The 12,458-nt window shown below is 38.4% G+C and overlaps 1 protein-coding gene across 3 annotated transcripts in view; it reads right to left on the reverse strand.

Annotated features, from left to right (window-relative positions):
• Positions 1 to 2,840: 2,840 nt before the first annotated feature.
• The window catches only part of tcf12 (transcription factor 12), a 68,734-nt gene continuing 59,116 nt past the window's right edge, over positions 2,841 to 12,458 (reverse strand). The window contains exons 14-21 of one of the 3 annotated variants that reach the window (XM_068575522.1): positions 11,977 to 12,050; positions 10,633 to 10,704; positions 9,933 to 10,124; positions 7,575 to 7,686; positions 7,324 to 7,486; positions 6,807 to 7,036; positions 6,221 to 6,374; positions 2,841 to 5,625 (exon numbers count right to left, since the gene is read on the reverse strand). In XM_068575522.1, coding sequence (XP_068431623.1) covers positions 6,232 to 6,374; positions 6,807 to 7,036; positions 7,324 to 7,486; positions 7,575 to 7,686; positions 9,933 to 10,124; positions 10,633 to 10,704; positions 11,977 to 12,050 — 986 coding nt within the window. In that variant the 3' untranslated portion in view covers positions 2,841 to 5,625; positions 6,221 to 6,231. Of the gene's footprint in view, positions 5,626 to 6,220; positions 6,375 to 6,806; positions 7,052 to 7,323; positions 7,487 to 7,574; positions 7,687 to 9,932; positions 10,125 to 10,632; positions 10,705 to 11,976; positions 12,051 to 12,458 lie in introns of all 3 variants that reach the window. The other 2 variants (XM_068575442.1, XM_068575605.1) reach the window with 2 other exon arrangements.

Here is a 12,458-nt window from a genome sequence, read left to right on the forward strand (position 1 = left end):
CTCAGGTGGATGTTTGTATAAAAAGTTTAGTGAAAAGTACTTAGATTATTTGCTTAAAAACAGCAGTGATGCCACAAACTTATACATAAAAATAACATTTTCATTTAAAATACGACATGACACACTGTTAGATAGTTTAATCTGCAGTGATGCATTTTGTGTACAGTAAATTAATCAAATGTTTTGAATGAAAAATCATCAAAGTAACTTTTGATTGTAGAAGTAGTAAGGATTACACACATGTAGTGCAATACTAAGTAAAGTATTTACCTCTGATGTATGAAGTAGCATACAAATTAAAATATAAATGTAAAACACATAATATTACTAAACATTTTTACTTAAGTACAGTAGTACAACTTAATTATATTCAAGCTCTAAACTGTACAGAACAATATTTTTGAATGTTCATTCTGATTCTGACATTTTGAACAAATGATAAACTAAATGTTCTCCCGTCAGAAACCTTATCACTTCAACATAAACTTTGTAGTGACCCACTGTTTATGTTTGTGTGCAGAGATGCCGAGCAGCTCCGCAGCCTTTAATCTGAGCTCCTTGCCACTGTGCTGGGTTACAGCAGCACACAATCGGAGCTCTGTACTCCGCAGAGGTGCTACTGCTGGGACCTCTGGGCATGCTCAGTCAGTACACAGCCCAGTCGTATGCTGATTATAAGCAGATCGACTGCAGGCTTTCCAGCTACATGTGCCAAAGATTGAGGTGCACATTTAACTCATTAGATTTCATCTTTTACGTTGTTGATTTATGACAGGAAAATGTCGGGAACGTTTATGTATCCTGGCTTTGCACCAGTGTGACAGGCTAAAGCCCAAACAGTAATACAATAATACAATGTGGTAGAGAAATGACTGTATCTTACTCTCGCAAGTTGTTTATTATTGCAGATGAGATAATACCCATTAGCAGGGCTATTCTTTTCTGAGGCAGCTCGATAAGACTTCTTCATGGACTGGTGTGCAGCCAACAACTTTACAAAACAATCAAAATAAGTTCAGCCTCAATGGTCAGAAAATGAAACATGTGCAATACTACAAAATTACAATTTCCTCTTTTTCTTCCTAGACATTTTTAACATATTAGGGTAAGGTATAATGGAAATGTATTATTCTGGTACTAAGAGCATCCTCACTGGTAACTGTATGTGTATACCTCAGAATAAAGTGGTGCAAACTGCATCAAAACTCATAGGCAAGGAGCTATCTTCCCCCGGACAAAAAAGATTATTACCCAACCATGTAACCATCTTTTTTATTTCCTTTTTTCTTTTAAAACACTGAAAACATATCAAAACTGGCATCAGTGACAATGCTTACACAGAGTCTGTTTATGTCCTCACTCCAAAACAACCAATGTGCTATTATTATTATTCTCCAAAAGACACTGTAACTGTATCATGAGATTACGAGACAGGGTTTAACCATGGAGAAGGCCACTTCCCCAAGACATCCGGACTGATGCGTCTTTTTGTGTCTCGTTCAGTGACATTTTGCAGGTGAACTAGAATTCTCAGATGCTGATGTTCATTCAGAAAACTGCACCTGAACTTGTTTAGTTCACACCGGAGATGAAGAGAGGCATTGTGACTCCTAGCCAAAGATTTGTGTAACAACCGATCCAAGCTGACAATCGTCTGCACAGATATCATACAACATGCAGCGGCACAGTTCACAAAACATTAAAGGAAAATATCAAAGAAAGCCTGAGCTGCAGGTTCTAAAAGCAGAGTTTTACTCATACTTTGCTTTTCTAATTTGATTGTTTTTGAATAACATGCTACTGTAGCCTCTGCTTGCTTTGCAGCTGTAACATTTATATTCTTATAATTCTGTAGTTTTCAGAAGTTCCCATAGAAAACAATGTGCACAAAGAAATGTGGTACAAATTACACGAAAATAAGAATGTCCTTTAAAGAAAAGCTAATTTGAAACTTGTGTTATTATTCAATCAAGAAACTGAAATGGGAAAGTGAAGTGGAGAGAAAAAGCTTAGTGCAGCATGCATCCTGAGATTAGCAGAGAGGCGGATGATCTTACTGTTCTGAGCAGGAGGAGCAGCAGGCTCTTTGGTCGAGCTTCAAGGATGTGAGCCAAGACTCTGTGTCAGCTGGCCCAGCAGCCGTCACAGGAAGTCAGCCTTCAGACATGGTGGTCCCACTTCTACAGAACACATGCACACCCTCCGCCACCAACCCAACACACTCACATGTTCTGTTTCTTTTCCTGGAGAGAATCATGAAAAATGACATGCATGATTTATGTTGCATCACCGAGCTCACCACAAGCAAAACAGCAGCCGGCAGAGTGTCACCTGTGTCAGAAAAATGAGCTGGAATCAGACCTCTCAGGATATAACGAGTGCTCTCATGCTCTCGTCGGCATGCAAGGATAATTCTGTGCAGATGTAACGAGGTCTGAGATGTACACAACACTCCTCCAGATTTAGAGCAGCATTTACGCAACACTTTTGGGATTTATTAACTTCAGTTTACGCACAATATTGAAAACTGGTGTCTACTGAAAGCTACATACATCGGGCAATACAGTTTGTTATTTTCATAATGGCTGCATCAATGTCATACTTAACTCTAGTTTTCAGTTCATCTATTTGTTATTTATGTTTTTTGCCTATCCATAAAGAAGATGTATTTAAAACCAAAAACAAACAGTCTTGGAATTAATACACTGGAAAAGAAACAAATTTAAGATGTGTTTTAAATATAAATGTAATTTTTCAAATTGAAAAAATATTTGTGTATTGCATGCTGCAGTGGCTTTAATTCAGGACCTGTCAAAAGTAGGACGACAGTACATGTACAGTATGCTGCTATCACACTTTATTAAAAATAGAAACATATATTCAGAGTACTTGTCATACAGACTATGATGGTATTGTATTAAAAAATGAGTGTCATACTATAAAACATTAATTTGGCCTAGATCCACTGTAGAAATGTCTTTTAAAAAAACAACGAAGATGGCTAATGAACCCCCTATGTATCTGAGCTCATCAAGTTCATCCTTCTTGTGTCTTTTCATGAAATAAAACTTTCTGGAGAGGAAAATAATGCAAAGATGGAGCAAAAACAGAAGAAAAAAAATCTCAGTGAGAGCAATAAATGGACATACAGTACAACTTTTAAAAAAAAGATGGCACATTTATTGCAACATAAATGTTATTTACATTGTTTTTCTGTTGAAAAGGACAGAAAATTCAAATTCTGGTTGCCGCAGTTTTTTTAATGTGCATCGACAATACCTTTTCATTTGACACAAGAACAAATATTTTATCAATCAACGAGAGACTGAAAAATAAGATGACGGTCGCCCTTTTTGGAATTTGTAGCTCGTACGAAGTCTTTTGAATGACGAGACTACGAGCAACAATTCAGCCATGTTCTTGAGATGCCATTTGTAGATTTATTGTTTGAATGGACAGGCTATTGTAAATAACCCTACATTTTACTATCTAATATAGTAAAATAAAGTAAGAAACTTTTTACTCAAAACTTTTGCGTTCAAAAATCTAGAAAGAGTAATATTTAGAATTCAAGAAATATTCTTACGATATTATTGTATAAAAGACTAAGATAACTACAGTGAAAAATAAGCCAAATGTTTGTTTTTTTCCTTTTGAATTTCTTTTTTTCTCATATATTATACAAGTAAAAGCATCTTGGAATACAACAAAGTCTAACTTGGCAAACAGAGGACCAAAGAAACATCGCGAGAACAGGAAATTAAGAATAAGAGCAGGAAGTGACATAATATTCACTCAATCAAAGTCTGCCAACATGGATACGAGCTCATGAATACTGAAATAAAGAACAAGGCCACATTCAACCGGAAAATACATGAAAATGGTTTGATTTTTCTTCATCACAAAAAAGGTTTTCAATCATAAATCTTTAAAGTAAATTCTTGATTTACATTGATTACTCTTCATTCATCATTATAATTTAAGTCCCTTTTTTGTACAGAATATTCATTCTGAATGTGGCAGCCTTGTTTAAGGTGTAGATAATGATAGAAGACAATATACAAAGAAATTAATGGAATATAAAGCAAGTCTTAAGACCAAAGACAAACACAAAGCATGCACGCAGCTAGGGAAGAAAAAAATAATAGATATGAACAATGTCTTGAAACATAAAAGACAATCCTATTAAGTGTTTTTGTAAATTATTGTGCTACAGTTCTATGATATTTAACAAAATACATAAAGGTCTGGCTTATTGTTTGATGATAAACATCAGTGAAAAAGTTCTCTTCACTGAAACTAGACATTATAATCCTGGAAGCCTTAAGACATGACTTGGTACAAGACAAATAAGCATAACTAAAATGTTACTCAGAATAACTGCGTCTGAACTTTAAGGTCTTGAAATTTTAACAGAAAGAAGAGGAAGTAATGTGTTCATCAGGCCAAGAGAAAGTGTGGTCGTCGTTGTTTTGAACTTTTTTTTTTAAAACTAATTAAGATTATCTGATTAGCTGATGGTGGAAAAATTACAAAAACAAGCCCATTCGCTGCTGACATCAGGAGAATGTAAATGACACTGAACAAAGACGAGAACCTGCAAAAATATGTCAGTGCTTACATGTAACACTATATGGCAAAGAGATGGGCAAAGCAGTGCCCTTTCTTTTAGGTAACACACTAACTTTAGTTAACATACTAACAATATGCAGGGAATGCTAAGGTTTACAAATAGTTTGCTCACTTTATTTCCACTGTTCACTACCAAGGAAAAAGAGCACAACTGCGTCTGAGCTTTCAGTAAACCTTAGAGAATATTGTTGATGCTTACCTAATCAGGCCAAATATTCCACTGCTCAGCAGCACAGAAACAGATCTAAACTACACAGAGACAATCATAGGTAGTTTTGGTAACATATGTGGCTCGTGGCAGAATTAATAATATATAAATATAAATAATATCCTCTTTTTTTTAAATGGGGCGCGTACGTCTTCAATTCTAACAGCTAATTATGATTTTAAGTTGGTATTAATGTCCCTCTAAACCAGCCAATAAATTAATCTTCTCAGTGCCCAAATATTTTCCCCTCATCTCGGACTCGCCAAATATTTACCAGGGTGGAGTGCTCAGTATTAATGGTGACCCGGACAAACTATAGATCAACAGGAAAAGCACTATACTTCTCTTTGAATTTGCTCAATTTTCCCTTTAGACGTACACTTTATAGCTGAATAAAATAATAAATAGAAGAAAACAAAACAGACAAACAAAAACAGTTGCTGTTACAATGCATTTGTCAATTCAGTTTAGGCACAGGGCAATTTCCACAAGCGGTTGGAGGAGATTGCAAAGTCTCTGATTGTTCAGAAGCAACAACACTTCTTGCAGACAGTGATATGTGCTGAGGATTTTTTCTTTAAGGTGGGGAGAAATTTGCAGATGGAAACTGGTCACACGGAGCTGGACACTTGGCTCTTCTTCAATCTTTTTGGATTTGATTGTGTCAGTCTCGTAGATTTGATTCAAGTGGTCTTCGATTGGTGTTACAAACTGAGTCCTGTCTGTCACTGGGAAGCAAGGTCACCGACTCAAAACGAGACAGAAGTGATGTGGATCATTTTGATCTGGAGAGATGAAGGGGGAAATACGCTGATCAGAGGAAAGGTGCAACTCAATAATCAGACAAGGCACCAAACAACTTTGATACATCTAAAGTTCAAAAGTATGACAAATGGTTGATTCTAACATAAACTTTCTGCTGATTTATATATTTATAGCATAGGTGAGTAGATCAGAAACAACTAGTCAATGTTAATTGACGTGTTATCGATGTCCAAAAATGACCTGCAACTAATTGATTAATCAGGTGTTTATATTGCAGGAGTGCCAAATAGTAACAAGTTCTAGCTTCTATAAAAACCTGCTACTTTTATTGGGTTATTTTACAAAACACAACAAAATTGAAAAAACAAGCAATTTAAAGATGGCTCTGTAGAATTTAGTAAATTGTGAAGTATGTTTACAAAATATATAATGTAAAAAAAAAATAGCATTTTTGAAAGCAATGTAATTAAAATTACAATAAATTCCATCAGTTAAGAAAAAGCATAAGGTAAGATTACTGACTTTGCTGAAGATTGATGTTTGTTTGAGACAACAATTTTCAAATAAATCAACATTGAGGACAACGGTTAGTTGCAGCCGTTGCGTTGACAGTACCTGTCTGCTGCTCAGAGGTGGCCCATAGGGTTAGATGCTTCAGTCAGGCCTGGGTGGGCCCCTGGGTGGGCTTGTTGGGCGTCACAGGAGCCCCTGGACACTTTCTCCTGCTCCCTTCTCTTAAGGCAGGCTGCTTTGGGGTTCAAATTACGCTCTGTGGGTTCAGAGAGACAGAAATCTAACTTTTCTGCCACTTTTCTTAAAAAGCTTTGTTTTGTTCTTTTCATTTTCTTTTTTATCATTCCACATTATACATGTAAAATGTTAAATTTCAGCCAGCGTATTTTTACTCTTGAACAGCTTCCTAGCAGTTCCTCTACTGGTGTTGTGATATCTTGGCTGAGTATCCATACTTGGCGGCTATACGTCAGTGAAAAAGCTCCCTATAAATCAGAGTACTGCTCTTCTCTTTTATATATTTCCATATTTACAGTAGGACACTCAAATTAAATTACTGGCTGGAATATTATGTGATAATAAATAATATTATGTGAATCATTTTAAAGAATCAAAATTGAGTAGATGTGATGTAGCGAGGATATTTCAGTTATTTGCAAAATTGCTATTTAAAAAACTGGACACTGACCTCTGACTTGCTGCTCCAGGTTAATTATGACAGTCACAGCCTGATGGAGGATGAGCAGTTTAGTCTGGGGCTTCTCGGTATTCAGGTGCAGCTGGCACATGCGACCCAGCTCCTTGAAGGCCTCGTTGATGTCTCGCACCCTTAGGCGCTCACGGGCGTTGTTAGACATTCTCCTCTCGCGCTCACGCTCGGCTTTCTGCTCCGGATTAAGGTCCTCGTCCTCAGTGATGCTTTGGGAGAAAGAACTGTTTCACAATTAACGTCACACAACAACAAAAAACAAACATATGTAAACATTTTTATTTGGAATAGTGAATGAACCGATTTTTGTCAGTCTAGAAGACTACTGCACTAAGCCTTAACATCTCTTTGTGTTTTCCATCTTTAGACAACATCAAGGTAAATTACTGGACAAAAAAAAAACACAATCCTCAAGATCTGGACTGGTTTAAGCCATTTTTAAGTCCAATCATGAACCAAACATCCTTTGTTTATTTCTATCTCAACATGTTCTTACCTCGTGCGTGTGCCTGCTCTGGGTGTCCTCATTTCTCTTCTGTTGTTCTCATCATCTGATTTGTCATCGGTAGAGAGGTTATCGTTCATGTCGTCCTTGTCCTGTTTCTCCATCTTCAGCTCCAAACCAGCAGGCAAATGGCCAGCCAGGGCTGAAGCGAGACCTGCGGTCAACAATGTAAACGCCAAGGTAAGACGTCACACACATAAAGCCATATGATGAGCTGACAGGACTTGAAGGACGCATCGGACCTCTGAAGGTTTCCAATTGGTGGTGAAGTTCTGAGCTGGATGTGGAGCCGACGGTGGGAAGACCTCCATGACTGTTGTTCAGGCTGGCAGATTCGTCAGCGTGGGCACCACCCTGTTGCAACACAGACAGGAAGAACATTTTTAAGAAAGGAAGCAGACGTGCTCTGGAGACGGTGCATAAAAATACTTTTGAGCAATAGAAGAGCGTTCTTGAGAGCCTACAATGGAGTAATAAACTTCATGTGCCATGGCAGATACTTATCAGTAAGATCAGTCTTTTGTAAACCAGCAGATGCACACAGGTCACAGACTTTAGGAAAGGTGTTTTCACATGTTCAGATTTATATAGGATGTTATTTAACAGCCTGTATGTATTGGAATATCTTTTTGCAAACAAAATGTTCAGTGTTTAATATTTAATTCAAGCCTGTTATTCCCAACACTGATGCTTTAGGGACTTGCTTCAACACTGTGCTTCACATGCACTGTGTGCATGTTGCATTCTTAGGCCTAGCTCTCTGTAACCACAACTACAACCACGTCTGTTTCTCATCTTTAAAATGAGACCAATCCTTCTGTGTTCTGCTTCAGAAGAAGTCAATCTGAACCATCTCAGCAGTCTGAATATTCCCTTCTTATTTTCTACGCATTCATAACATAAAAATGGTCGACTCCCATAGAGTTGTACCACAAAGCCCCTCCTTCCTGAAGTTCAGCACATGTTCTTGAACTATTTGATTTCCCCTCTGAGAACTAGAGAAAGGTGGGGAAATAGTCACTGAGGGTGGAGGGTGTCCCCTCCTTTTCTTAAAGGAATGTGATCCCCAGTCACTGTTGGCCTCTGTTAACCCCGCCACCCCGAGTCCCTCCCCTTCCTCAGCACTACCATAATCTTTGCTGTGCTCTCAACAGGTGTCCAAACAACTCTTTGTCTGCAGGAGGAGGAGGAGGAGGGAAGCCGGGCTCTGGCAAGAAAAGAACGCTGCCATTTTCATGGCTGGGCCTGATTACCATACAGCTGAGGACCTTTATTTGGGTGGAGACTGCGGGTTCAGACACACGTTTCAGATTTCCTGGGTTGTTAAAAAGAAGTGATGAAAAGGGATGGAAGGGGGGTATAGGGTGGGGTGTCAGCCAGAGTAAAAAGCCTGTGGCTGTGCCGCGCTGAGGCTGGTGAGCTCTGTCTGAGTGGACCGCTTCCCACACAGGAAGTGCTGTTAGTGCAGACACAGTATGTTCTATCTCACAGTCGCAGTCGGTCAACATCACTGCCACAACCCAGCTCTGTGTAACAAATACATCAAACTGAGCTCTTCTGACAACCACGGGGGATTCTTGCTAGCAGACAAAACCAGTCACTCTGAAAGATCCAACAACTTCTGCACCAGAGTGAAAACACAGAGCCTTACAAAACACAAGAAACATTCAACTGTATTCACTATTGAAAATAATTTTGAGATTCAAGAGCAGAGACCAGAGAGGGACATAAAAAGTCCTAATTAAAAGTTGGACCAAAACACAGTGCAGCTTTGAACCTCATGCCAACAAAACACAAAGAAATATTTATGTCTTAATGAAAACACGATTCATTCTTTCTTTTTGTAATTTTCAAATGGATGTCAGAAGAAAATATTTACATTTATTAGTTGGGACTGGGTTAAAAAGCAGGATATAACCCTAGAGCTGAAAGAAATTGATTAACAGAATAATAATTAGCATGATATAATTCACTTTACAAGCAAAAATGCAAATTATTCTTGAGTTACAGATTCCCAGCCAGAGGATTTGCTGTTTATCTTTGACTAATATGATCGTGACTTGAACACGTTGGTGTTCGTAAAGCAAAACTATAGGTCATTGTTTTCTTCAGAGTATTTAAAATGAGTGACATACAAATGATTATGAAACATATTTCATGTTTATGATTACATTTGCATTCATTATCTTTCCAGATACGTAATCTGAACGTGAAAACAGATTCAGCATTGATTTGTGTGGAAAAAAATATTATTTCCAATCACCTCTGGAGCCGGCACATTTCAATTTCCTTAGAATTAAATACTTTGGATGAAAGATGGGTGAACACATCATGATTAATAATAAGATATTCTCCTGTTTCTCAAGAGATGATGTAGTGCAACATATAAGCACTTCCTTCACCAAACTTTACTCTACTGCGATTCAACTGTTCATGTCAGGAAAATGACTTGTTTTTACACTTGGCTGCGGAACTGTTTTGAACAGGTGGTGTTGTGAAGATTGAAATAACATTTAGGATTACACCAATGTTTTCTCCCTCGTGTCCTGCAACATCCATATACAAATGAAGATATAAACACTTGTGTGAAGTTCTCATACCATCGCTGCTGTCCGACTTGGAACCAATGCTGAGGCTGGGAAGTTTGCTCCGAGGCTTGCTATAGTCCCATTTTGTGCCTGTCCCAGCAGACTGTGTATGTCGCTGGGCAGACTGGCGGTGGAGCCCACTGCATGGTTCCTCAGAACAAGGATTGCATCATCCAGTCTGTCCAGACGATCCTCCATTCGAGACTGGGAGGACCAGAGGAATTGAAGAGTGAAGGGTTAGGGAGAGGGAGCGGGAGAGGGAGAAGAGAGGGAAAGAAAGACAAAGAAGCTTAGTATAAGCACATTCGGACAAAAATTGAAAACACTGATTGTATGGTGTGGACTTAAAAGAAAAAGAAAGCCATCTGAAACACAAGATAAAGAAGGCCATTCAAATGCAAGATCAATTGAGTTGTTTCAGCTTGAGTTGTAAAAGTCAAACAAATGCCTTTATTTCTGTTAAACTGAATAATTGACAGAGAGACATCAGGAGTGCTTCAACAATTAATTTAGCATTTAACATTTAAGAATAACTTAAGACAATTACTGCAAGCTGGAACCGCTAAAACATAACATGACAACACGGCAAGAAAGGCAAGAAAAATGAAAGGACATTACATAGTGAGGTATGTGCACTGCAAGTCAAAAACAAAATGAGGAATGCAAAGACGCATGGGACACGTAATGAGTAAAGACTCTATCGGAAGAGTACCTCGCAGACATCCTTTAAGAAAGACATGGCATCCTGGAGATGCTCATGTAACTGCTGATGAACTCTGTTTTTCTGGCAAAGTCAAATAAGAATAAGACAGGATTATGAAAAAAGAACAGTATCTATAAAGACTAAAAAACACACTGTAGATAGAGATTGTTTTTGTAAAGACACACAGACAAAAAGGGTAGGATTTAGTCAGAAGCACACAGATGCTGACCAGTCACTTTGCAAGTGTGTGTGCACATTGAATAAGCACTTTTACAGTATTGCTCTATTCTATTGGTTTGTGGGATGGGTTACACAAAGTCCACATCCTCCACATTATATTAATATGATGCACAAAAATTGATTTACAGCTTTAGCTCTCAAGTGTAACTTTTCATTTATCTGTTGACAAAGGTTGCCTTTACCATTGTCCAGTATCACCCGTAACTGATACAATTATCATGCATAATATTACTATGATATGTTATATTCATTATATCCAGCTGGGCCTTTCACTATACTCAAGTATTTTGAAGCGACAGGTAACTTTAAACAAATGTTTTGTGGATTATAAAAGCTGGATATTTTACAGAAATTGATACAAATAATATAAATTAAAACATATTCACTCATGAGAGTCATTTCGACTGTGATCTAGACCTCAAGCCACATGTTTAGACAGTGGAACGATGTATTCATTAAAAACCGTATTGCAATCTTTTTTAGTTATATTTAAGCACTTCCGAGCCTCAATGGCTCTGGAGTCATTGGGTATACAGATTAAGCATTCTCAAAGCTCAATGTTTTCCATTTTTAGAGCTTAGACTTGAAAAATATAAAGTGATTTTCACACAGATTTTAGGGTAATGTATCCATCAAGTTGTTTTTCCACAAGCAAGAAGTTGATGCTTACCACATGGCTTAATAATGATCAATGAGAAAATATCTGAAAATAACCTTGAATGCTCAAACACTGTTTTGTATTATTTGTCTGTAATGCTACATTTTTAGCATATTATATGTTTAGGCTGGATGAAAGGTGATCTGCACTTCTGGTCGCAAGGCAGCGAAGGAATCCTGGAGAAATTATTCAGCCAACAGCTGCCACCCAACACCCGCAACCCGAACTAAACCCATCCCCCAACTGTCATCCCCACCCTGGCCCACGGAGTGGAGGACAGATGGCGAGCCCCTAGGGACAGGTATTGTTCAGTTTGGTTATCCCTCCACCCCCACCCTACTCAGCAAAACATTTGTCACACAGGAATCTTCCTGTAATGCTAGCTCAGTCCTTCCTGTGTAACTTACCCAAAGCGAGCATCCATCATATAACAGGGAGGGAGACGGGGAGCTTACCAGTGAGTGAAGAGAGGGCTCATAAATTGGAGAGGAGGGAGTTTGTCCACCAGCATGGGGCCACTGGTTGGTACCTGATGAAGAGAGGAAGAGATCTTAAGGAAGTCAGCATTAGCAATCCGAATGTTGGCGTTTCATACCAACATGGCTGATGGCTGTATCCTGCTCCACTGGGTACACCAATACAAAGGCTAGCTGACGCATACAATAACACGCAGTCATAACACACTGACATCCTGGTTTGCTGGGTTCTTGTTGTTGTGTGTGGGATATTTTGATCTTTTATGAGTCAGTTGGATCACTTCCTGAAGGCTGGACTGTATCCTGTCACACAAGCCAGCAGATCGGCTGTCCAATGCCCACTTTCACCCTCAAATGTGCCAACATCTGCACATCAATACGCAACGCTTAGAGAGAACCATCTGATTTTAGACACTAGTGTTCCTTCGCACTTCCTCTTTCATGGAAACTTTGAGTCGCGA

The sequence above is a fragment of the Clinocottus analis genome, unplaced genomic scaffold (genome assembly GCF_023055335.1).
Source record: "Clinocottus analis isolate CAN_PGR_092001 unplaced genomic scaffold, fCliAna1.0.p SCAF_1, whole genome shotgun sequence".
In the NCBI taxonomy this organism is placed as follows: domain Eukaryota; kingdom Metazoa; phylum Chordata; class Actinopteri; order Perciformes; family Cottidae; genus Clinocottus; species Clinocottus analis.